The 25,081-nt window shown below is 43.8% G+C and overlaps 3 protein-coding genes across 7 annotated transcripts in view; 2 read left to right on the top strand and 1 right to left on the bottom strand.

The window, feature by feature from the left end:
- Nucleotides 1-436: 436 nt before the first annotated feature.
- Nucleotides 437-9,063, top strand: CZIB (CXXC motif containing zinc binding protein). 3 transcript variants are annotated; one of them, XM_083742706.1, is made up of 8 exons: nt 441-643; nt 748-831; nt 1,705-1,761; nt 2,541-2,622; nt 4,424-4,455; nt 5,414-5,491; nt 7,592-7,657; nt 8,633-9,063. In XM_083742706.1, the coding sequence occupies exons 1-8, from the start codon at nt 638-640 to the stop codon at nt 8,708-8,710; spliced, it is 483 nt and encodes a 160-aa protein (XP_083598832.1). In that variant the 5' UTR covers nt 441-637; the 3' UTR covers nt 8,711-9,063. The 3 variants fall into 3 exon arrangements, with proteins under 3 accessions (XP_083598833.1, XP_083598834.1, XP_083598832.1); XM_083742707.1 differs by lacking the exon at nt 748-831 and having other exon boundaries at nt 437-643; nt 8,633-8,814; XM_083742708.1 differs by lacking the exon at nt 748-831 and having other exon boundaries at nt 440-675.
- A 1,331-nt stretch (nt 9,064-10,394) lies between these two features.
- On the bottom strand, nt 10,395-22,787 carry CPT2 (carnitine palmitoyltransferase 2; the record flags this gene model as incomplete). 2 transcript variants are annotated; one of them, XM_083742633.1, is made up of 5 exons in its annotated part: nt 10,395-11,497; nt 12,704-14,008; nt 18,034-18,140; nt 19,988-20,068; nt 22,612-22,787. In XM_083742633.1, the coding sequence occupies 5 exons, from the start codon at nt 22,785-22,787 to the stop codon at nt 11,166-11,168; spliced, it is 2,001 nt and encodes a 666-aa protein (XP_083598759.1). In that variant the 3' UTR covers nt 10,395-11,165. The 2 variants fall into 2 exon arrangements, with proteins under 2 accessions (XP_083598759.1, XP_083598760.1); XM_083742634.1 differs by lacking the exons at nt 18,034-18,140; nt 19,988-20,068; nt 22,612-22,787 and adding an exon at nt 14,353-14,731.
- The window catches only part of SLC1A7 (solute carrier family 1 member 7), a 42,110-nt gene continuing 39,549 nt past the window's right edge, over nt 22,521-25,081 (top strand). Inside the window, exon 1 of one of the 2 annotated variants that reach the window (XM_083742641.1) lies at nt 22,521-24,670. The gene's annotated coding sequence lies outside the window, so the exon portion shown is untranslated. The remainder of the gene's footprint in view (nt 24,671-25,081) is intronic. The other variant, XM_083742642.1, reaches the window with a different exon arrangement.

The following is a 25,081-nucleotide window of genomic DNA, read 5'->3' as shown; positions in this document are numbered from 1 at the left end:
CCACCTCAAAAAATGCAAAAATAAATACAAGATTTGAATCTTACAGGGAAATGGACTGCAGGGTGAGGGTTGTTTTACAAAAAAATAAAAAATGCTGCAAATGTAACTACAGGTGACACTCAATTTATGCTGGGGTTACTGTCCATGGTGGATAGCACCTAAAGTCAGAATCGCTATAGTCGAAACACATTGGGTTCAGTGGTGTGTAGGCAAGTGCTTTTAAAACAAGAGGCATTTTCCTGTTTAAACTCTGGGTGGCTATCTATCGCTGGCATGTAATCCACCTCACGCAGTATTGAATCTCAACCACCTCATCCTTGTTTCCTCGACGCCTCCTCAGGATAGGCTGGCTAATGGATCGACTATCTAGTTTAGCTGAGAGGTAGCCATCTTGAGTAAGGGCAAGTTCCAGCTTCGGCGCTCTTTACAGACGAATAGGGCTGGGCAACACGGGAGGCGCAAGAAAACGGCAATGTATCAAGTCTCGCGAGGCTTGATTCACAGCGGCCCCGCCCTCTGAGAGACGCTGGGTCTCTGCAAAGACCCCGCGGCTCCGGTGTGATCCTGCAAGTGCCCGTGTTTGGGAAGGAAAGCAGGCTCGCTCGCCTCCGAGGCTTTCCTCTGGCCACCTGAAGCCATGGGGGTAAGAGAAAGCTTCACCTGTGCAAAGGCGACGTGAGCTGGGGCTGGGGCTGGGGCTGGGAATGCCTCTAGGACATGAGCTGACACGATGACTTCTCTTTGCAGAAGATCGGGCTGCAGCTCAAAGCCACTCTGGAAAATATTACAAATCTCCGGCCGGTGGGGGAGGATTTCCGATGGTATCTAAAGGTAGGGCCTTCGACGGCTGTTACCTGGGCACGCTATACACACACACACGCAAACGCCCCATGCACTTGGTTTGCAATGACAATATTTCCTGTATTGCTATTAACGTGCACGTCGATGTTGTTTACTGGCCGAAGGTTTTCTTCTTCGTTTATACTGAAACATTAAAACCACATAGAATTTAGCAGTGTTAAAAGTGGCAGGAAATGTTATTACATGACCTAAGCCTTCAGTTAGTGGGATTTGCTGGCTCTTGGTACATTGTAAGTCTTTGCAAAGTACCTTTCTCTCCTCACTAACCACAACCAATATCCCATACATCTGGTATTAAAGGTAAAGGGACCCCTGACCAATAGGTCCAGTCATGGCCGACTGGGGTTGCGGCGCTCATCTCGCTTTATTGGCCGAGGGAGCAGCGTACAGCTTCCAGGTCATGTGGTCAGCATGACTAAGCCGCTTCTGGCAAACCAGAGCAGCGCATGGAAACGCCGTTTACCTTTCCGCTGGAGCAGTACCTGTTTATCTACTTGCACTTTGACGCGCTTTCGAACTGCTAGGTTGGCAGGAGCAGGGACCGAGCAACGGGAGTTCACCCCGTCACGGGGATTCGAACTGCCGACCTTCTGATCAGGGATCATTTTATTAAATTAGTGGATATGGATTTTGTTTCGTAGCTTGCCTTGAGCCCCGACACTACAAATGTTACTATAGACATTGTGGTCTTCATTTTCATGCGAGTGCTACTTCTGCGATTCGTGTCCATTGCATACCTTTGTTTTTGAATCTTAACATCATTATTATTTTTTGTTTACCTGTTCTGCTGTTGACTCCACTAAGTGTCTCATTATTTGTGTCTGGTTTTCTTTACTTTTTCAGTTGAAGTGTGGAAACTGTGCTGAGGTTTCAGAAAAATGGCAATATCTACGATTAATGGTAGGTCTCAGAACTACAACACAAGCACGCTAAGTTATCCATTTGTTGTCTGTGTGACATACACAGATCTATATTTGACTCAAATGATGCTGGAAAATGATAAAGTTACTTCTAGAAAAATGATTATATATAAATGTTCTTTGGTGGCAAATCAACAAGTCTGAACAAACAGATTCAGCCTGAATCTAGAAGGAGCCCTTGGGAGGTGTGATCTTCATAAATATAAAAAATGTATAATTGTTACCCATTTATATAAGATGGTATCTAACACTACAGCTCCACTGTAGCAATAGATTTGCATGTGTGCAACAGAGCTTCCTCTTCCTTTCTTGCCCCTCCAGCTTCAGTCTTCTCTAGAGTAGATCTCTGGAGCACATGAGGATGAGGGGAAATAGAAATCCAGCTGATGTTGTGGAAGCCAACTGGCACAGCATTCTATATATCCCATAGTTTATATGTTCAAAAAATCTCCTGCAAATTAACTGCATGCATGTGGAAGCTTAACATCCCCTCCAACACATAGGGAAATGGACTTTTGTTATATGTACAAGGTGGACTGGAGTTCAAACAAACAAACAAACAAACATCAATGGGTTGTTTTTTAGGCATTTTCTAAGGTAATTGCAGATGTTTTAGACTACAGTTCCATTAGCCTTAGCCAATACTTCACAGGATTAGGATTAGCCATTATTGCTGGGGAAAATAACTTTGTTTCCTGATGTCTCTTCTCTAAACTGTGAATGCCTTGATCTTGATGCCTCCCTTTGACATTTTTTTAGGACAGCCACCCTCTCAAAGGAGGCAGAGGAAGTGCCACAATGGTGCAGAAATGCAAACTGTGCTCCCGAGAAAACTCCATAGGTAAGCCTATTCATGCAAATCCATGCCAAAGGCACAAAGAAGCCAAAAACATGATTCTCTGCAGGCTGTGGGACCCAGTTAGATTTTCAAAATGGAGGGCAGAATATACTAAATTAGAGGGATATCTTTTAAGAAAATACAATGGGGGGGGTAATATTCCCCCAAAGCCAGGGACTATTTAGTACAAACTTTTCAAGCTTTATTCCAAGCTGGAACAAGTGGCATTCCATTTTTGCTAACCTTATAAGGATTTTCACTTCTGTTGTGTAGTGTCACTATTAAAATCATCCTTACCATGCCATCTCTGCTTCCAGTATTGCTGGTTCCATTTGCTTTATGCTGTATTTGAGCCTAGTTGTCTATTCTTCCCTTGTTCCTATTTTTGAATGCAATACTATTCCGCCTCACTCCTCACCCCCTTTCAAGTGGACTTCTATTATTATTATTATCAACATTTTCTCACAGACATTGCAGTATTGCCATGCTACAAGCACAATTGTATGACATCCAAGGGGCAAAGGGGAAGTAGGTAAGAAATGCTGTCTCACACTGTGTGCAGCCTGTGGAAAACAGCCAGACCCAGTTTGTGTCATTCCCATCCACACACATTTTTTTTGTACCCTGACAAGCTAAAGTCCCATGAAGTTTGCCTAGTTCTGACAGGCAGCCATGTTAAGGGGCGCTGGGCATGCCAGCAGTGATGTTTGCAGTACAGATAGTAAACGCTCAGTTAAATGCTGAAGGAGCGTGTAATTGGAACTGACAATAAACAGCAAATGACTGCAAGGCCCAAGTGACTATAAGTGCTGCACAGCTAAACAGGACTTAACTGTTTGGCATAATAATGCTCCGCATTAGTTCCAGTGCAGGTTTTTTTGCACAATTCTATATATGTCTACTCAGAAGTGAGTTCGATAGGGCTTGCTCCTAGGTAAGTATGTATAGGATTGCAGCCTTTACCCCCATGTATTCGTTCACATTCTATTTTTGAATGGGCCAAATGTGAAGTAGCTAAGCGGATTTGTTTGTTTTTATGTGTATACAGTGGTACCTTGGTTTACTAACTTAATCCGTTCCGGAAGTCCATTCTTAAACCAAAGTGTTCTTAAACCAAGGCATGCTTTCCCATAGCAATGGGGGACTCAATTTACAAATGGAACACACTCAACAGGAAGCAGAACATGTTCTGCTTCCAAGGCAAAGTTCACAAACCAAAACAACTACGTACGGGTTTGCAGCGTTCTTAATCCAAGTTGTTCATAAACTAAGCTGTTCTTAAACCAAGCTACCACTGTGTGTGTGTGTTCCAATGATTTTATTTCCCATTTAAACTAAGATTTACAAGCATCCTGCCAAACTGTTGCCATTTTTTTCCTCCCTTAGGAAGCTTGCCATTCTTAGAAAGGGAGAGCCAACAGAACAAACCAATTGTCTCTCCCCCAATGCCAGGCTGGGAAGTGGTGGTGGATTGAGCAGAGGAGCCCCTCCACTCTGCTTTACTAGCTAAAAAAACTTCTGTAGTTACAGGGTATGTGGGCATCCTCACTGGCAGGAGGGGGAATCAGGATCACAACGTAAATGGCTCAGGTTTCGGTCTTAAACTCGCTTTCCAGAATTCAGTAGAACTTACTTGGTTAGGAGTGCACAGCTACACTGTACTTTTTCTCCTTTCCTGGATTTATAAGTGGAGTCATCTGGTTTTCAAAACTGGTCAATACAAAAGGAAATGATGCACACAATGTGATTGGCACTGTTCTTTCATAGATGTGCTTCATTGCTATGTATTTTCCACTTCTTTCAGATATCTTAAGTCACACAATGAAGCCTTACAATGTAAGTTTTGTTGTATTTTTGTTATTGTGGATGTGGTATACTGGTCTTATTGGGCTTGATCCACACAGCCACAGTTTTGAATGACTCTCTGCATGTGGCTAGTACTATAAATGGGAGATAAACACAAGTACCTGGATTTACATATGGGTATACATTCATCTTTGCATTATGATTCCCCATTGTAAGCCTCCCTGACAATTTTGTTGGAGCTCAGCCTATAGAGAACCAAGCAAATTATGATGGATACTAATTATTCATATTGTGTTGATATTCTGTCTGCACATGGAAAGCTGAGTGGCAGATGTGTTCTTGTTTTCCATGTATAGTGAGATCCCCTTAGAGTTGTACATGCGGAACAATTCTGCAGTGTGAGGAAGGCAATTGGGCAGATTAATTTAGTCTTCAATCCTAGAAACACTTGGAACTTACTTCTGAGTAGCTATGCCTAGAATTGCATTGTGGGTGATTCAATCACAGGACCTTCCCAAATGTTTGTTTTTTTGCCACTCTAGGATAGAAAGGGAAAATATTTGTGCTGCTTTACATGAAAGCATTATTTGAGCATGCAGAACCCTACAGAAATGTAGTGATACATTCTGAGGATATTTCAAATCCATTGGATAGGAAGATGTAACCTATTTTTATTAATTTGTCCTACTCAATGCATGCTTGATTCAACAGATATTTGATTGTTGATTATTTCGCTACAGCCTGTAGCTTAAAATGAGCTTCAGTGTTCAAGGTAGAATTTTCTTTTACCTTTTTGAATAACACTTGAATGTTTGCTTTTCTCCTTTTCCTGGGAGACTGAAACTATTCATGGAAACCAACAAAAGTTCCTGAGTAACTTATTAGTGTTAGAATCATTGCATTATTTTGTATCTTTATGGGATATGATAACTTTGGAAATTTTGTGTTCTATTTTTATTCCTCTGATGTTACTTTGGCTTCATCCTAGGCTGAAGACAATGAGACATTTAAGACCATAGTGGAGTTTGAGTGCCGTGGCCTTGAACCAGTGGACTTTCAACCACAGGCAAGTTCTCATGAATGTTCTGCTGAGCATGAACCCTAAATTATAATTTAACTTGCTTTTCAGTAAATAGTCCCTTTGGGACCTAGTAACACAACTAGGAGGCAAGAGACAGATGGTGATTTCCTAGACATGTATTTCTTGATAAAGTGGTATGTGCAATAGGTACATTTACAAGCTATTGAGTAGGATTCCACCGACAGTGGAAGCTCATGCAAGGACTTCTGCTAGTGCAACAGGACTCCCCGCCAATGGAGAGGGTTGGGGAATCCCTGGAACAGAGTGGAGCGGGGGAAGGAGAGGGCAGATTGTTCAGTTAGATAAGCATAAATGCTTCTGCTGATGGAGCAAACTGCTTAGTGCTTCCTTGAATTTCTCCCAGTACAGTATATTCTGAAAATCCTGAAATTATGCGGCACCCAAAATCCTACAAATTTTCAGCACACAGCAGGTGGTAGGAAATTCTGAGACTGGATAAGGGAGAATCAGCACAGGAGACTCCACATGTTCATGTAGACATAAGTTCTAGTTTTATATCTGCACAGGCCACAAACCTTGCAAGGTCAGTGGCCCTGAATTGTTTCCTTTTGTCCAAAGGCAGCCTGCTTAAAAAATGGATAAAGCACTGTATATTTGCAGAAGGAGGTAGGGTAGTCATTCTATTAGCATCTACCAGGAAACAAGGAGTATAGGTATTAGGAATTATACATTGTATTATTTACACTGATCATTGCTATTTCCTCTGTAATATGTTTGAAGGCTGCTTGTTCCTTTAACAGCCAGCAGGGGGCAGCTGGCCCATTCGAGACACTCTAGCAAAAATTTCAGTTCTCTACTAAACAAAATACTGTGTTTGGATCTCTTTATAAAATCTTACATAATACAAAGACTTAAGATTTCTTGTAGCACAGAGCATCTTTACGCAATAAACACTTAAGTTGTGCTGCAGTAAATCTGTTAGGGCTGAATCCAGCACTAGTCATAGATGTAGACTAAGTTAGATTCATCCTTGTCAGGATGAGCAAAACTTAGTTGGATGTGGGATTTAGACTTCAAGGTGCCACAAGAGTCTACTTTTTGATGCAACAGATCAGCAGGTAGCCTTCCAGGGTTTCAGCATGGAGACTTTTCAAAGCCTTCCCTAGACATGCCAAGAATTAATCATCATCATCATCTGGCTGAGCTTCCCCAGCCACTCTGGGCGGCTCCCAATCGAGTGTTAAAAACAATATAGCATTAAATATTAAAAACTTCCCTAAACAGGGCTGCCTTTAAATGTCTTTTAAAGATAGGATAGCTGCTTATTTCCTTCACATCTGAAGGGTGTTCCACAGGGTGGGCGCCACTACCGAGAAGGCCCTCTGTCTGGTTCCCTGTAGCCTTGCTTCTGGCAATGAGGGAACCACTGGATCTCAGTGTCTGGGCTGAACGATGGGGGTGGAGACGCTCCTTCAGGTATACAGGACCGAGGCCATTTAGGGCTTTAAAGGTCATCACCAGCACTTTGAATTGTGCTTGGAAACGTACTGGGAGCCAATGCAGATCTCTCAGGACCAGTGTTATGTGGTCCCAGCGGCCACTCCCAGTCACCAGTCTAGCTGCCACATTCTGGATTAATTGCAGTTTCCGGGTCACCTTCAAAGGTAGCCCCACGTAGAACGCATTGCAGCAGTCCAAGCGGGAGATAACTAGAGCATGCACCGCTCTGGCGAGACAGTCTGCGGGCAGGTAGGGTCTTAGCCTGCGTACCAGGTGGAGATGGTAGACAGCCGCCCTGGACACAGAATTGACCAGTGCCTCCATGGACAGCTGTGAGTCCAAAATGACTCCCAGGCTGCACACCTGGTCCTTCAGGGGCTACCTTCATGCAACACAGCTGCTGAACCAATGAGCAATGGTCCTTCCCACACAGCTGTCCCCATGGATGGCATCTCAGCTGTGTTTCCAAGAATTCAGATCTGGTGCAGGAATGTATAGTTCTATATAGATCTATATAGTTATGTATAGATCTGCTTTGTCACACAGGAGAGTTCCTTTGTTGTTTCTTTCCACCTGTATTGTTCCCCATATGGCTGTGTTCTAAAGAGATTTCTATGTTTATAGGCTGGGTTTTCTGCAGAAGGCGCAGAATCTGGCACACGTTTTGATGACATCAACTTGTTGGAAAAGGTACTGTCTCTGAAAAAAAAAATCTATTAAAATAACCTCACCTGCCCCTCTACCCACCCAAACAGACTTTTCAAACTTTTCCATTTGAAAAGTTAGCCCTGCATCCTTATATTAGATGTATCCACCACTATATAAAGTTTTTGGGGCCAGAAGAGATTATCCTGCTTGCTTCATGCTAAACAGGGGAGGGCTCTCAAGTAAAGGCAGGATCACTTTGAATCAAGCCTCTCATCTTCTGGCCTTTGTGGTTTTCGATATTCCTTTTACCTTCTTGCAGCCAAACGAGATGTAATGTTAACGGAAATAAAGGGCATATTTTAATTACAGAAATAGCAGCCAGAATGATACCAGGGCAGCCTCAAGATTTCTGGCAAGGGGTGTGTGAGCTCTTTCTCAATCACAGTATCAGCAAGAATACCTTTCTAACACTGCTATTTATGTACCAAAGAAAGCTCCCATGGGAGCGGCATGAGAAGCTCCAGAGAAACTCCAACTTTGTGGTAGTATAATGTAGGGACAGGTGCAGCCCTGGAGTATTTAATATATGCAAAAATACAAGTTCCGGGAATACAAATTCAGATTGACTTCACTGTTGTTCTCTGTAGTGTTAGATGGTGTCAGATAAACTCTTGGAAAACTCAGGCTAGCAAATCTTCACACATAGCCTTCCTCAGCTGTGAGCAGCAGTGTCTGGATCAGCTCCATTTCTTGGCACAAAGATCAGTCTGTCTGGTGACCCACCAATAGCTCAACCAATTTAATCCTTTCAACCAGGGGAGATGGCAAGTCTGCCTATTAGTAAGACTGTGGACTTCACACACAGAAAATCTGATTCCTTATGCTAAAAATGTTCAACTTGAAGCTATTTTTTTAAAAGAATACTAGGGTTGCAAGGAAGTTCATAATGTGCCTGAAATTCAGGCTCTACTCCTAAGCCGAGAATTCTAAAATTGTAATGTGTATTTAACTCCACAGGACTGGAATGACTACGATGAAAAAATAAAGGAATCTGTTGGCATCTATGAAGTGACACATAGGTTTGTCAAATGTTGAAGCTATTGTTTTGTGTGGGATCATTTTCTATGTGGCCATGTTTAAATTGTGTTTACAGAACCTAGAATAAAAGTCTTATACTTTCTGCAGGATTTGTTTTTCAACACTTGTGGGCTTAGCTTTTTTATTATACCGAACTCTGAAGAATAAATGCAAATAAGAATATTTATGCAGAAAAATATACTAGTTTTTAATCATGCTTACAGTTTGGTTAATGCTGGGATTGCCTCTTCAAAGAATTTGATTAACGTTTATTCATGTAAGGCCCAAGAGCTTTCATAGGAGGGTGGGAAAGATGCTTGCTCAACTATTGTAATAACTATTATTGCCATTAAAGTTCTTGGCTTCTCTCACATTTATGTATAATTGCAGGTGCCTTATACCTAGAAATGTATTTTGAAATCTTAAGAAGCTATTGGATATATTTAATTAGATTTCCAAGGTTAGCTGACTAAACAGTCTTAATTAATAATACAATTCCATATTGTTCAGGTGCAGCCCCGGGCCTTCTAGAGAGGCTTTTGGGGTGAGGGATGGAGATGACTGTAGAAGGGAGGGGAAGATGGGAAAGTTGAAGTTCATGCAAGTAACGGTAGTATCCAGGCCAGCATTTTTTAGACTGTTTATTATAATAAAAGTACATTCTGCAACCATCTGAATATTTGATGGAAGATTGCTAACAGTTCACATTTGAGTTTCACTTTAAACCTTCTGAACCAACAAAGGCACATTTTAGATTAACATTCTGCTTGATCAACAAAAATAAGGCAGCTGTTTTTTTAAATACATATATTTCAAGTGCATGTATTTAGATTCTTACATGGGAACGTTTAGAGCTGAAACTCAGTTCCGGCACCTGTCAGGTGGGTGCCATTTGCCATTACAGTGGTACCTTGGGTTACATACGCTTCAGGTTACAGACTCCGCTAACCCAGAAATAGTGCTTCAGGTTAAGAACTTTGCTTCAGGATGAGTACAGAAATCGTGCTCCGGTGGCACGGCAGCAGCAGGAGGCCCCATTAGCTAAAGTGTTGCTTCAGGTTAAGAACAGTTTCAGGTTAAGAATGGACTTCCGGAACAAATTAAGCACTTAACCCGAGGTACCACTGTATACAGTAAAAGGACAAGGGAGGTGTTCATGGTGAGTTCTGGCACCTCTTTTTCTAGAAAAATAGCACTGATATCACCGAGCCTGAGAGTATGCCAGTGTAGTTAACTAGCAGAATCAAGGAAGCTGTTAGAGTTAAGAAGTTTCTGAAAATGGAAGCCTTGTTCAAATGAACAGAAGAAACATAAAATTGGGGGGAAAGAAATGCAAGCAGACAATGGGGAATTTTAAAAAGAAGCATGCTATCCCAGCAAAGACTGACAAAACAATTATTTAAATACATTAGAAGCAACAACAACAAAAAGACTAGGGAGGCAGCTAACCTTTTAAGACAAGGAAAAAGAGATTACAGGAAGCAGAGTTAATTCTTTACATCTGTATTCACTGTTGAAGATGGAGGGCAGATCCCTGAGTCTGAACTAACATACCATTTTAGAGATCATTAGGAAAGGGACTGAAAATAAAACAGCCAATTACATGAGGCCATTATACAAATCTACGGTGTAACCAAACTTCAAATATACTTCTGGTCATCAGTGCACCTCAAAAAGGATGTAGAGCTGGAAAAGGTTCAGGAAAGGGCAACAAAGATTTATCATTGGGCTGGAACAACCTACTTATTAGGAAATATGACAACATTTGGAGCTTTTTAGTTTAGAAAAAAGGTAAACAACATTATAGAGGTGTATAAAATTATGCACGGTCTCATAACACTAGAATTTGGGGTCATCTAATGAAGCTGGATATTGGAAGCGTCAGGACAGACAAAAGGAAGTACGTATTCACATAGCACATTTGCTACCTTAAGATGTAGCCATAGCACTCACTTGAATAGCTTTAGAGAGGATTTAGACAAATTCATGGAGCATAAGGCTATCAATGGCTACTGGTAATGACGGCTGCAGTGCCATCTCCAGTGTTGGAGTCAGTTGGCCTCTGAATACCAGCTGGATGCTGAATTGAATGGGCTTTGGTCTGATACAGAAGGGCTGGTCTTAAACATCTGAATGACGACAAGAACATTAACTATATATCAAGATAATAGTCTGCGTCCTCTAAGTCCACGAAAATTATTTGTGAGGAACGAAGGCTTTGCAATACCTCATGCAACCTAGAAACTTTGACTGTGAGAACATGTCTTTGCTGACAGGTACCAGAACAAAGGCAGAATTATTTTATAATCGGTATTATTAGAATGAGCTGTGCATGCAGAATCAAATTCATGATTTTCTCCCCTGGGAAGCTGCACACACACCACCATCCACCCCCCACCCCCCCCAGGAATTACAAAGCAATACAAAAATTCTAGGCTGAAGATTCATTTCAGAAGACTAGCCCTGTTGTGTCTTACTTGCTACCAAGTTTACCTTCCAAAACATTGAAAATATCCTCTAGTGACTTGTATACACACTGGAGGAATTCTTGCACGTTCCTAGCCGGGTAGGCAGAAACATTACATCCAATCCAGTTGTCATGAACTCCATATCCGACACCAAAACCATCAGGCACCACTGGTGCAAATCCACCCATATTCACAGCAGGACTGCTCAGAGTGCTTGTGGAGAGAATGTTATGATTAATCTGGGTATAAGCTTGGTCCTTGTAAAAGTCTGGCAGAGGGATACCTTTGGATTCTGCTAGATGCCGCAAGCCGTACAAGTGTCGATCAAATCCCTGACCTGTCAAGACAAAATGCAGTAATGAATGACACTGCAGAGAACAATGCCTGTATTTATGGCTTAACTCAGGGGTCAGCAACCTTTTTCAGCCATGGGCTGGGCCACCGTCCCTCAGACCATGTGGTGGGCTGGACTATATTGGGGGCGGGAATGAATGAATTCCTATGCCTCACAAATAACTCAGAGATGCATTTTAAATAAAAGCACACATTCTACTCATGTAAAAACACCAGGCAGGCCCCACAAATAACCCAGAGATGCATTTTAAATAAAAGGACACATTCTACTCATGTAAAAACACGCTGATTCCCGGACTGTCCGTGGGCCGGACTGAGAAGGTGATTAGACCGCATCTGGCCCACGGGCCTTAGGTTGCCTACCCCTGGCTTAACTCCACTTCCAAAGCCACAGAGTTAATAGACAAGCTGCTCTTGCTTGGTTTAAAAAATAAAAGCGCTATTGTGCCAAAATATGTGCACATATTTCTCATTTGTTCAAACAAATACTAAAACCACAACTAGACTATTCAAAGTTGCCCTTTTTCTTTACTGAAAGGCCTTGCAGTAGAGAACTCTTCCCCAACCTGGTACCCTCCAGATGTTTTGGACTACAACTCCCATCACCCCAAGCATCAGTCTTGCTGGTTCGGGGAGCTGATGGGAGTTGTAATCAAACAACATCTGAAGGGCACCAGGATGAGAAGGCCGCAGTAGAAACTCAAGCAAACAAGGGAGTACCAAAAAAAATTTCAGCCATTTGAAAATCTCCAGAGGACTGGGGGAACCCTTCAGAATAGCCTGGGAAATGGGATGGAGAAATTAGTGGCAATTACTCCCCAACCTCCTTTACAGAAATAAGTCCTTGTCATGAATAGAAAAACACCTTTAGCTCCAACTCACTACAGTAACACAAGGATAAAATTAAAATGTACCTAGAAAGGCTGTTTTGCATATTGCAAATAAGTATTTTTCAAACATTCATATAATGAAGTCAGATTCTGGAGAAGTCTTTTCAAAACGCTATTTAAATGTAGGGAATGTATTTAACTCTGCAAACACGCTGGCTTTGTGAGTGAATGTGATGCAAAGGTCCAGCAAGACACTCTGCATCATAGTGAAAATTGCTCTGAACCCATTGTCTACCTTGACTGAAGCCACCGGGGAGAGGGACTGCGTCCGATGCTAAAAAATGAACCTTGCCACTTACCCATAGCAGCTTCTTTTGTGAGCTGGTTGTGGAACTTGGAGCACTCCGCAATCATCTGCTGCAGTTCTGCAGTGCTGTGCTTGGGCAGATTCCTGACTAAAGCCTCGGAACACTTTTTTGTATGAACTGAGGCAGGACGGATGGTTTCGGTGCGACCGTGTTTGAATGCTGCTGTGCTGCAAGATTCATAGGTGGCAACAGTTTGGCCATATTGCCGTAGAAAAGCCACCTGGAAGGCAAGTTGCGTTATAGCATCAGGACTCAGCTTCTGCTTCTTTAGGAACTCCTTGCCTCCTTTTTCAAACTGAATGGCCTCCAGAGTCAGCGTTTTCACAGTGGCGTCAAAATTCTGTTTGGCCTTGGTAATTCCTTCTTTTAAGGCATCGTTCAATTTAAAGCTCAGCTTCTGTACAGCTGCAGCAGAATCAACCGCAGCAGGCTGAGATGATGGAGCAATTGCAGGCGACTGGGTGCTGTCTTTAAACACTTCGTTTTGGAATCTGAGTACAGCTACACCATCTCCCCAGGCGTGCTCAAAGTGAACGGCTGCGGTGCCGTCTTTGGCTAAAATAAGGTTGAAGGATTTGTCATACCACCTGTTGACTCCATCACCATGCAGCATGGTATGGGACAAGTGGTTGAGATCTTTAATTGGAAAGTCATCAAGGCACAGGCAGAAGATTGCAGAATCCACCTTTGTTAAAGCTTCCTTATTGCCATTCTCAAGTAGCTCTTGTCTCAGCCCTGCCCATGTGTCCCTGTTTTCGCTAGTCAAGCAAGCAAGAGGGAAAGTTGGAACTGGGCTGCTGTCGGAAATGATGTATTTTAGGTGTGCTTGAATTTCTGAAGGGGCCACTATGTTCCCATCTCTATCTAGAACATCAAACACATAGAAGTTTCCATTTCTAAGCACTAATAAGTGCCGCTTACTTTCATCTGTAAACAGCTCATCCTTGCTGAGCTTAGGCAGCCGTGTGGAATTAAAAAGCCTGAAGTACTGGGACATGTCTAGTGGGTAGGCATTCACCATATAGGCACCAAACCACGAGAGAGAGGAAGGCACAAACCGAATGAACCTTTTGAAAGCTTGTGTGTCGCTTTTGGATGGGTTGAGATGAAAAACCTCTGGCTCTAAAAAGCCAGCCCTGAGAGTCTTCAAGAAACGCAGAGCAGAAACAGTCATGTTAGTTGCTCTCACAAGCTGGTCGTTATATTCAGCTTTGGGGTCAGGGTTGAAAGCCATGAAGGGATTGAAGTTCAAAACCAACGATTCACGTGCCCGTAAGTACATGTCAAACCAGGGACCTAAAATCGAGAGGTGAACAGAACAGATCAACACAAAGACCACAAGACAAACAAGGCTCATAAACATGAAATGTGGGCAAATGTTTATGAGAGGGACCTTTTTTTAAAAATTTGTGGGCCAGGAGGTATGGTAAATACGCTAGGTTTCTAAGCTTCTGCAGTCCAAAATATAACACCCTCTGATTTCTTCTTTGTGGAATTAACATGCATAATTTATGTTTATTGCTTGAGGGCTACAATTTTGCATCTACATTCACAATTCGCTCTCCTCTATGACATACCATTGTGTTGTGTCATCTTGGGAGAGGGGAGGGGGAAGAGAGAAAGAACATTTACTTGTTTACCTGCCTATCCACTTCTGCTCTTTCCTCACCATCTTCCTCTACCTTTTCTGTTCCTTCCTCTTCCTCTTTTCTGCAACAAGTCTCAGTTCCTCAGCCACGGTTTCATGTCTAATCCCTGTCTTCATTCTAGCCACTAAAGTAACTGAATTTTACACTTGGCTTAAAACCTGTGGTTTTTCTTCACAAATACAGGGGCTGCAAAGTAAATTTTAGTGGGAGATGAAAGGCAACACTCTACACAGTTCAAGCAGTAACATAAATGCATTAGAATAATTTTCAAGCTGATGCTTTGAAAATTCTTCAGTTTTATAGCTTAGTAACATTCAATGTTTACAGCAGGATGGTTTTTAAATAGCAATACAACAACAAAAAGCCTAGGGAAATGCCCTTTTTCATTCATAAAGCATTCCAGAGAAAGCCCAAACCAAATTTAAATCTTAGGTAAGGAAGTGACCCAGTCCTGTGAAATGCTCTGCCAACAGAGATGCAGCAACCACCTTCTGTTTCAATCTTTAAACGCTTGCTAAAAATTTTCCCATGCTGCCAGGCTTATCCAGGCAATTTAGAAAGCATCTTTCCATAATCGTTAGTGGATGGTCTTCAGTTTTAAATTTTCATGTGTTTATATATGTGTGTGTGTGCTATCAGCCATTTCATTTTTTAAAAATAATAATAATACAGCAGGCATATGCATACACACACACAATTACTTCAATAAGTACTTAAGAAAATCATACACAGGTATCGATAAAACCAATGAGCTGTATGTTTTATATACAAGCAACCATGGTATGAGATATGACAGAAGAGTGGCAATGATGTGGGGCAATTGCCCACCAGTTCCAGTCCTCAGGGGATTGGGCAATATTTGCACCTTCACTGCAAAATAGTTCAGCTCTATGTTGTGTGGTGATGGCTTGAATTGTTTGCAGCCATTAGGCTTGAATAATTTGCTCTTTCATCTGCAAATGCCCAATTGTGATTCAAGGACCCGCCACCCGCTTGAGGATAAGAAAGACACATGGTCACGGTATATAAGGTTAATGGGCTAAAAAAGGCCACAACTTTATTGATTACAGCACGTGAGAGGTATTGGCTTAGGCATTGGATAAAACAACAGAGCGTGACTCCACCGCCTCAGGGAGGGGTGAGTCTATCAAGGGTTAACCACCAGTGGGAGGAGCCTGTTGATGCAAATACAACTGTAAGCTCCTCCTGATGTCACCGGGGGTCATGGCCCTAGCCACCAGGAAGGTTCGTCGGACAGGATCCACGACCGCTGGATTCCTTTACCGGAATACCCATAAAATGGAGGAGTAGGCGATGGCCACACCCTGCCCTCCAACACACAACCATATTCCAATGCCTAACCACCACCCAAGCCAAAAGAGGCTTGACGCCAATACCCTCACAGCTGCAACCAATCCCTAAGGCTTCTGATGATGTCGGCCAGCCAAATATCATTGCCAAGGTCCAAAAGGTGAACTTTTTTTTTTAAGGTTAATGACTGAGACATCCTGCTGGGCCGCGTTTGAGTGGCTAAACCCCGCCCCCAAGTCTCCAGCTGATTGGCTGGTCACCTGGGGGCGTGACGCAGCAGCCAGAGCAGCTGGGCAGGGGGCAGAACACCCCCTGCCAATGCAGGAAATGGCTCCTGCTCACAACTCCTCCCTTCCCTGTATCAACATCAACTAGGTCACTGCCTGTTTACTAGGAAGGGAGACCCTTACCTTTCATTCTCCTATTCATCACAGACACATAAAAAATAGAGGAATGTCTTAGAATCATAGAACTGTCGAGTTGGAAGGGACCCCACGGGTACTCTAGTTCAACCCCCTGCAATGCAGGAATAGTCATGCACTACTTCATTTTCAAGTAAGATCAAATGAATAAAAAATAACAGGAGTCTTTCCTCTTTCACATGACAACTGCAACAGCAGAACTAACGTGTCAAGTAACGTGTCAACTAACGTGAGCTAATTTGATGAGGAATTACAATAGTGGAGAATATGGGTGGAATTTACAGATACCAGGTTTGCTCTGTACATAAACACTTCTGCTCTCTTCTGATATCCTTATAAGCTACAACAACAACATGCCTTTGGGGGCTAAATTAATAAAAATCACTAACCTAAACACTATAGACATTCTCTTGCTTTCTTTCCTCTGTCTCTCTCTCTCTCTCTCTCTCTCTCTCTCTCTCTCTCTCTCAATCAATCACTTTTGTCCTATTAAATTTGCTGTCTCCTTTTCTTTATTCTCTGGTCTTGCTGTCTGCATCTTTCATCTTTCTTGTTCTTTGATAAAAGAAATGCTGTTCTCTCTCTGTCATCCTGCCTGCCCTCTCAAAGGCAAGAAATTTTATAGTATTGACTAAGCTGGATTCTCCAAAGGTGGTACTTGCTTCGACATCCTGAAATAGATTTACATATGGTTTGAGTCACTCATTGGATCACCGCAGCAACTATTTCCCTTCATTGTGCTTTCTGTTTAAGAATTACACAGGGGGCATTCAACTAATTCATCCCATCCACCCACACTGCACCCTCACCAAATTTGCTCCAGAGGTCCTTAAACAAATTTAAGGGGCACAAAGGGGAAGACTGTTCCATTGCACAAGCAGAGATCCTTGCACTGATGGAACATTCACTTAGTACTACACTGGATACAATTTAGGATATTTTATTGTAGTGGTAGCTTTCCTTCCCATTTCCTTCATCGCCACTTTCCAAGGCAAGAGATGAGATACAAGAGGTTGTCTTATACCAAGTCAGACCACTGACCCATCTAGCTCACTACTGTCTGTTCCAATTAGCAGCATCTCTCCAACGTCACAGGTAGAGGTGGTGCCTATGTACTACCTGAAATCCTTTAACTAGAGATGCTAGGGATTAAATCTGCACAGTGACCTAGCAGTTAGCCATGACCTCAAGTTCCAAAGCTGGAGCCATCAACACAGCTCCAGGAATCTGCCTATGCAACCACTTCTCCCTCTCTCTGCATAAAATGACCTTTCAGTCCAAGACATCATATTCTTATGGGATTAGAAGTCCATATTAGACTTTGTAAACCAAGAAACAAGGCGCTGCAGAATGAAGTCTTCAGAACCAAACGTGCCTACAGTAATGAATGGTGCTGTGATCAAGGGACCATGCACTCTTTATGTTGTTGATACTTTGATTCTGGTTGTTTGTACTTTAAAGAATATGTCTGGGTCAACACTACTTGCCAAGTGAAGATGTTTCCATGACATCTTGCTATTTCAGGGGAAAAGATAAGTCAGTTGTTTTGGAGTACTGATTGTAACATTGTCAAGAGCATTTCAAATCAGAGAGTATCCAGCTTCATTAACCTGAAACTAAGGTTAATGATAACTAAGGTTAATGATAAACATGCCTGTTTATCACTTAGCTGGCTAAAGCATCGGGGTGACTTGCAAGTGTGAATGAACTTTCATACTTACTACCTTCAACACAAAGCTTTTTAATGACATCAGTTTAGACATGCCACAGAGAATCAAATGTTGAGCATTCAAAAGATGCATGCAAGTAAGCAAGATGCAGCAAGAGTTAATGATCAGAGTGCGCCCTCTAACATGCCAAATTCTAGTCTGTTCTCAAGCAAGCAGTTTTAGGAACAGATAGCAAGAATGCAAAGCAGGTTTCACAATTACTTCCTTACCTGAAATATAACTAGTGTGCTTATTTTGCTTGTCTTGTGCAACCAACTGCTCATGTAATTCTCTACCAATTCCATCCCTAAAATTGACAGCGAGTTGTTCAGTTTTCCTTTAAAAAGAGTGAGAGAGAGAGAGAGAGAAATTAAGTAAAATTGTGATGCCTTTCTGAGAGTCAAGAAGAAAACATCCCGTGTGGCTGGACTGGTATGACTCCTCCCTTCCCCACCCTTGATGTTGCAAATGCTCCTGGCTAAGAATGAGGAAAGGCTGTTGTTAATTCAAAGGCTGAAGTTGATCCATTTTGGATCTACACTGGAAGAAGGTTCTGTAATCACTATGCTGAATGTGTAAGGATACAAGAACTAGTTTGGACTGGTGCACTGTGCTACTATGTTGTCATAGATACCTGTCAGCTCAGGCAACCTGGTGTGATATAAGTAAACTGAAGTCTACAGTTTGAAGACTTGCATTTCAGAAATGGGTAATATTTCATGGAGGGTTTGATGTTCTAAGCTCACACCTGCCACTCAGGGAGCAGCCAGGCAATCTTGGGAGAATACAGATTTTTAAAAAAAAACATTCAGTCCAGTTTTCAGCCCAGATTCAGGGCAGAAACAGCCTTGGTTTTCCTGCTGGGCGGTGTATGCTGGGAACTGGACAAGGGGAGTGCAATTCTGTCGACCCCCTTGAATCTCTCTGTTGCTACTATCAGTCATGGTATCCTTCTGGGCCATCTTGCTGGGTTGGCACGGGGGGCACACTATTGTGTTGGTGCCAGTTCCTCATGGAGGATCAGTCCCGGAAAGTTGCACCCCTTGGCCTTTGGCATCAAGGTTCTATTCTGTCCCCCATGCTGGTTTACACCTATATGAAAGTGCTGGGAGAACTCACCCAGAGGTTTGGACTGCAGTGTCACCAATATGTGGATGACAGCAAGCTCTACCTCTTTCTTTCAGCTGTTAATCCCAAGGAGTCTGTTCCAGGTACTTGGAAACAGCTTTAACTGGAAGAGGACAATTAGCTCAAACTGTATCTGAGCAAGACACCTGTGCTCTGGGTGGGAAAGCCAAATTAACTGGCTAAAGAGACAGGATCGGACTCTCCTGAACGACTACATTTGTTGTTTGGCAGTTCTCCTAGACTTGGCACTGTCTGTGGAAGCACAGGTTACATCTGTGATTAGGAGCGCCTTTTTCCTACTGAGGCTAGGATGCAAGCTATTGCCATACCTAGAGAGATCAGAACTTGCCTCAGTAACTTGCCACACACTGTTCACATCTAGGACAGACAACTGTGGACAGACTGCTGCCTTTAAGTTGAGAAACTTCAGCTGGTGCAGAATGCTGCTGCTTGGTTGCTAGATGGTGCACAGTAATCACAGAACACAACTCCTATTCTGTACCAGTCGTACTGGTTGCAGGTTGTGTTTCTGAATCCAATTCAAAGTGTTGATGTTGACCTTTAAAGCCACCAGTGGCTTGAGCCTGTGTCCTCTAAAAGACCAGGAACACAATACAAGTCTCCTAGAATACAGTCATACCATGTAAGTCAAACAGAATCCATTCCAGAAGTCTGTTCGACGTCCAAAACTTTTGGAAACCAAGGCATGGATTCTGATTGGCTGCAGATTGGCCAATCAGAAGCTGCGTCAGACGTTCGGGTTCCAAAGAACGTTCGCAAACCGGAACACTCACTTCTGGGTTTGCGGCATTTGGGAGCCAAAACATTTGACTTGCAAGGTGTTCGGAATCCAAGGTATGACTGTATTGAGATTTGCCTCAGAAGCTCTGCTCATATGCCCACCTGCCAGGCTGATGGTACTGGTGGGCCTGAGAGACAAGGTGCTTTCCATGGTGGCCCCCAAACTGTGTAACTCCCTCACTACAGAGGTGCATAATCCTTCAACATTGCTACTGTTGATATATATACTGTCTTTGGTTTCCTCTTTTTTCTTACCTGAATTGGGCATCATCTAAAAGAGGCTTTTGAGCATTTAGGTATCTTCTGATTGTGTCTTCAAGTTTTGGAATAGGCAAACTAATAAGGCAGGAGAAGAGAAGCAAAACCACATAAGGCCACACCATGTTAAATATTCCAAAGGAAAAGGCAAGAATAATACTGTTCTGTGTAATAACTAGCTTTCCCTAGCAATTTATTGTAAGTTAAATGCAGGTATGAAAGAACCTCAGTCTAAAATAATCCCTTACTAACTACACATTAACCTTTTGTACACTGACCCCATTCCTGTTTAGATCAGGCTTTGCCTGGTACCTTCCTGACATTCTGGATGACAGTCCCCATAGCTATCATTGAAATCCCAATTAGCTGCTCTGAAGTTAGAAGAGTAAATAAAGAAGGTTCTGAAAGTTACAGAGAATGTCCATTACCTTGTATTAAAGTTTATGGTACAATATACAGTATCCTAGTATATACAAATAGCAAACTTGTTTTTCAAGTGCCAATATTCAGGTAGCCAAACCAATAACATACCTTCAACAAAGCCTTGGGGAAACCCAAGGATTGCTAAAGTCCCCTTCCCCGAAAAAAAATTTAGCAGGAAAAACCTAAATGGGAGGGGGAATCAAAAACAACAGCTCAAAAGAAGTGTGCATGCACACGAAAGCTTATACCAGAACAAACTTGGTCTATAAGGTGCTACTGGACAATTTTTTAATTTTTTATTATTTTTATTTCGACTGCGTCAGACCAACACAGCTACCTACCTGAATCTACAGCTCAAAAAACAGCCACACAAAAAAACTGACCATACTCAGTGGGCACAGAATGCTAACAGGGAGGAGATGGAATGGACTATCTTGGAAAAGCTGAACTCTGAACAGGAGCACTGCAATATTTTGCTGCAGGTCCTACTTTTATGTTAACATTTAAGGGGCAACAGATCTGCAAATCTTTTACCAATTGTTGTAACTTGGAAGTTTACCTGCTTATAAGGAACTGCTCTATGACAAATATACTTCTAAAACGTATTAGTCACAATCCAAAGAAAAGTAGATTCCACTGAATTTCTCTGGTACTTAGGCACACTAAGAATATAACTATTATCTTTACAGTGTGATCCTAAATATGTTTATTTAGAAGTACAACAATACACAAAGCAAACAAGCTGAAACAGTTTTATTTTCTCCAAACTTTTCGCCTGGTACTCATAAAGTAGGCAAAAAAGCATGAGGGAACTAATATATTAGTGTAAATTTAAATATAGATGGCAATCATGAAAATCACGCCCTGCTTTTAGCACTAACCTTTCACCTACATACTGTACCTTTATCTCAGCCCAAATGAAGGCAGAAGGCTTTGCATTACCAGTTGTATTACATATGCTTCTCCTCTTTCTCTCTGGCAATGGAACTGTGCCCTCTTCCAGAACTAATTTGCTTTTGAAAGGGGTAAGAACTAACATAAGGAAACGTTCTCCAGATCACATTAACATAGTAAATCCTTTTGCTGCTGTACTCACTGAAACACTGTACCATTTCTGTCCATGTAATGTAATTTTGTGAGTCAATCCATGGGATCTTATCTATGTCAAGTTAATGAATGTAACCCAGGGGTGATAGTGCTTCCTGACTGATTGAACACTGAGTGAAAAGGGCAAAATCTTGTTTAGGTGCGCTATGGGGGCAGGGGGAGAGACACCTGGAGTTTTCAGGCAAAGAGGAAGCCCTCCAATGGGTGGCTGGCTGAGTTATTTAAAAAACCTGTGGGGTACCTGTGCCCTCCAGATGCTATTGGACTCCAACTCCCATCAGCCTCAGAAAGCATGGTCAGTTAGCAGGGATGATAAGAGTCCAACATCCAGTAGGTGGTGTGTCCCTCCCCCTCGCTGATCTGCTGGTGACATCCTCTCAGAGGGTAGGCAAACTGTATTCCCTGGGCTGCAGCTGAAAGGTCAGATGTGAAAACACACCTGTACTTTTTAAGACTCTCATTGATTGTCAAAAACGCAGCGTTTCCATCTCCCACTCACCGTGATGGAGAACTGGGATCCTACAGCATTCTCTTTTTCACCTAATGGGGTTCTTAATAAAGGTCTCTTGTGACCTGGATTTGGCAACATCTAATTAGAAGTGCTTCAACGCCCAGCTTAATTACAACGTGGCTTGTCTCCTGTCTCCCTGTAAAGCCCTGCGTGTATTGATTTATTATATTTATATCCCATCTTTCCTCCACGGAGCTCAAGGCGATGCACACGGTTGTTCTCCTCCTCCTCTCCATTTTATTTTCACAACAACCCTGCTAGGGAGGGAGGTTGGACTGAGAGTGACTAGCTCAAGGTCACCCATCGAGCTTCGCGGCCGAGGGCGGTCATTTGAACTCTGGCCTCTCCCAGGCTCTAGCCACTCTGCCCCCTGCACATGCTCCAGAGACCCGCGCTCCGCTTCCCATCTTGGCAAGGCTGAGCACCGAAAAGCACCGCCCTGCTCAGAAGGAAGGAGGCGGAGCCAGGAAGCAAACTTGCTCTAGAGGCGCCCTTGCCAAGAAACCTGGCCAGCAGCGGGGGCGCCTCAGGCCAAGCCCAGCCCTCTCCTCCTCCTCCCGCCGCGGAAGCGCCACCTTACCGGGGAAGGCTCTTCTGATAATGCATGGTGGGCACGAGGCTGCGGTGCAAATACTGGGAGACGGAGCCGTCCTGGCTGTAGTTTCTCCGCGGCCCGGCCAGGGCAGGCGGGAGCAGGGCGGCAGACGCCCCGCAGAAGCGGGGCCAAGGAGAGAAGAGCAGCGCCGCCGTCGCCATGCTGAGCTCGTCACTTTCCCGGTGCGGCCGCCGCCAGCTCCTCCTCCTCCCTCCCCGCCGCAGCCAACTCCTGCGCCGCCCCTGGGAGGAGTCAGCTCGGGCCTCCCTGTGAGGAGGAAGCGGGAGCAGGGCAGCTGTAGGCCGCAGGCTCGGAGAAGGAAAGGGCTAGGGACCGCTTGGTGGTCCGGGACACTCAGCCTACCCAGCGTCATGGCAAACGCGAGACCCTTTTGCTCCGCCTGCATTCAGCTTCCCAGTTGCTGAAACTGCAGAGGCTTTGGGAGCTTCGTGCTGCCGAGAAGGGACGGGGAGCAGCTCTCAGCAGTGGCCTCCCTCCCGCAAGGGGATGCCGCTGTTTATTCAGCTGGGAGGTGGCCACCAGGACCTGCATTTTGGCTTATTAGCGCTGCGCCCTGCGCTGCTCCTCAGGCGCCCTTCACTCAGCGCCCCATAAATCAGCGGGGCAGGAAAGAAGCTGCTGTGCAGGTTTCCGCGCCCTCCGCGGGCAAGGGCCGCTGCCTGCAGCTTGCTTCCCAGTTTCCAGGCTGACGTCCAGGAGGCTTCCGGGGAGCACTGTTCTCGCTGTCTGCTCCTGCTAATAAGAAAAGCTCGACGGCAGCCACGGAGTTCCGAGAAGCTCTGCTAGCGGCGGCCCCTTCGTCATCCGGCTACATGCAGAGACGTCGCCCGTCAAGGCGCCCACCGAGCCTTGCAATGCTTGGCGGCGACATCCCCCTTTCTGATTCGTGGTGGTCGCTAGTCCTGGGGTTTCCTCTTCCCGCCCTTGGCCTGACGCAGCAGGCTGTTCTTATGTGCTTACCTGTAGGCTCTCCCCACCATTTGGAAACCTACGTGATGCACAAGCATCTTATCTGCTGAAAAGCATTGATCTTGTGTGACATGTTTAAACATGGGCAGAGGCATATCGAGGGTCCTTTGCGCCCTTGATAAGGGACTGTATCAGCACACACATCCCCCGGGGAAATAAATCACTTTGTTACAATAACCACAACCACATTAAAAATTGTCATTTTACGCAACCAAACTACTGTACTTGGAGCATCTGAAGTGAGGGTGAGGCGACGAGGAAGGGGGGGAAATGCATGTTTCTGTGCCGTGGTGCAAGAAGGACGGGAAGCTTCTCCAATGTTTAATCATCCTTCAGTAGCGGCAGTGCATCAACATGTGCATATACATCATATACTCCATAGTGATTTTTGGGACTCCCAGGGCCTGCACCCCCTGCAAGGGGCCCTGCAAGTAGGAGTGGAACCACGTCAACCAACTCACATCCTACTGAGTCACATCCCAGGAGGATACCATGACTGATGGTATCAAAAGCCACTGAGAATTCAAAGAGAACCAAAGGAGTAACATTCCCCTGTCCCTCTCACAATAACAATCCATCGGTCAGGACAAGGAAGGCTGCTTCAGTCCCAAACACCAGCCTGAACCCAGATTAGCAAAGGTGCAGAAGTTGCTGGACTACAGTTACCATAATCCCTGACTATTGGCCATGCTGCTGAGGCTGTCAGGAGATGTAGTCCAACAACATCTAGGAACCCAAGCTTGGGAAAGGCTGGTCTAGGCAATTGCTTCCCCCAAGAACGTCTGGAACTGTCACCACGTCCCTCTTGAGCCCCCTGCCAAAAAGGGGATATTAGCAGCTGGCTGGTACAGTGGTACCTCGGGTTAAGAACTTAATTCGTTCCGGAGGTCTGTTCTTAACCTGAAACTGTTCTTAACCTGAGGTACCACTTTAGCTAATGGGGCCTCCCGCTGCCGCCGTGCCATTTCTGTTCTCATCCTGAAGCAAAGTTCTTAACCCGAAGTACTATTCCTGGGTTAGCGGAGTCTGTAACCTGAAGTGTCTGTAACCTGAGGTACCACTGTAGTTGCTACATAAATTGAGAATGTGCCCTTATGGAGTGGTCGTACTACCACTGCTTTCAGGATGCAATAAGGCATTCACCAGATATTGAATCTGCTTGGTCAGGACTAGACAGTGTGCTTGTTAAGAACTGTATTAAACAGCATCCAATTCAGCACAGAGATGAGGGATTTGTCCCTGCAGGTATCTTGAGTGTTCCAATAACCTGTTGATCAAGGCTGATGATAAAAAAAAACCCTCACCACTGGAATAATTCTGCTGGATGGCTACCAGTGGGGGAGGGGGGAAATAACAGCAAATACTTTTTACAAGAGAGGCTCCCTAAATGCCATAGTAATCATTGTCTAAATAAGTGAGACAAACCCTTTGAAAAATGTGAGCCATATTTGTGGCTGATAATCTT

The sequence above is a fragment of the Podarcis gaigeae genome, assembly GCF_964106915.1.
Source record: "Podarcis gaigeae genome assembly, chromosome: 6".
Taxonomy (NCBI): domain Eukaryota; kingdom Metazoa; phylum Chordata; class Lepidosauria; order Squamata; family Lacertidae; genus Podarcis; species Podarcis gaigeae.
The sequence above is the reverse complement of the archived record's forward strand: the minus strand, read 5'-3'. Positions and strand labels throughout refer to the sequence as shown.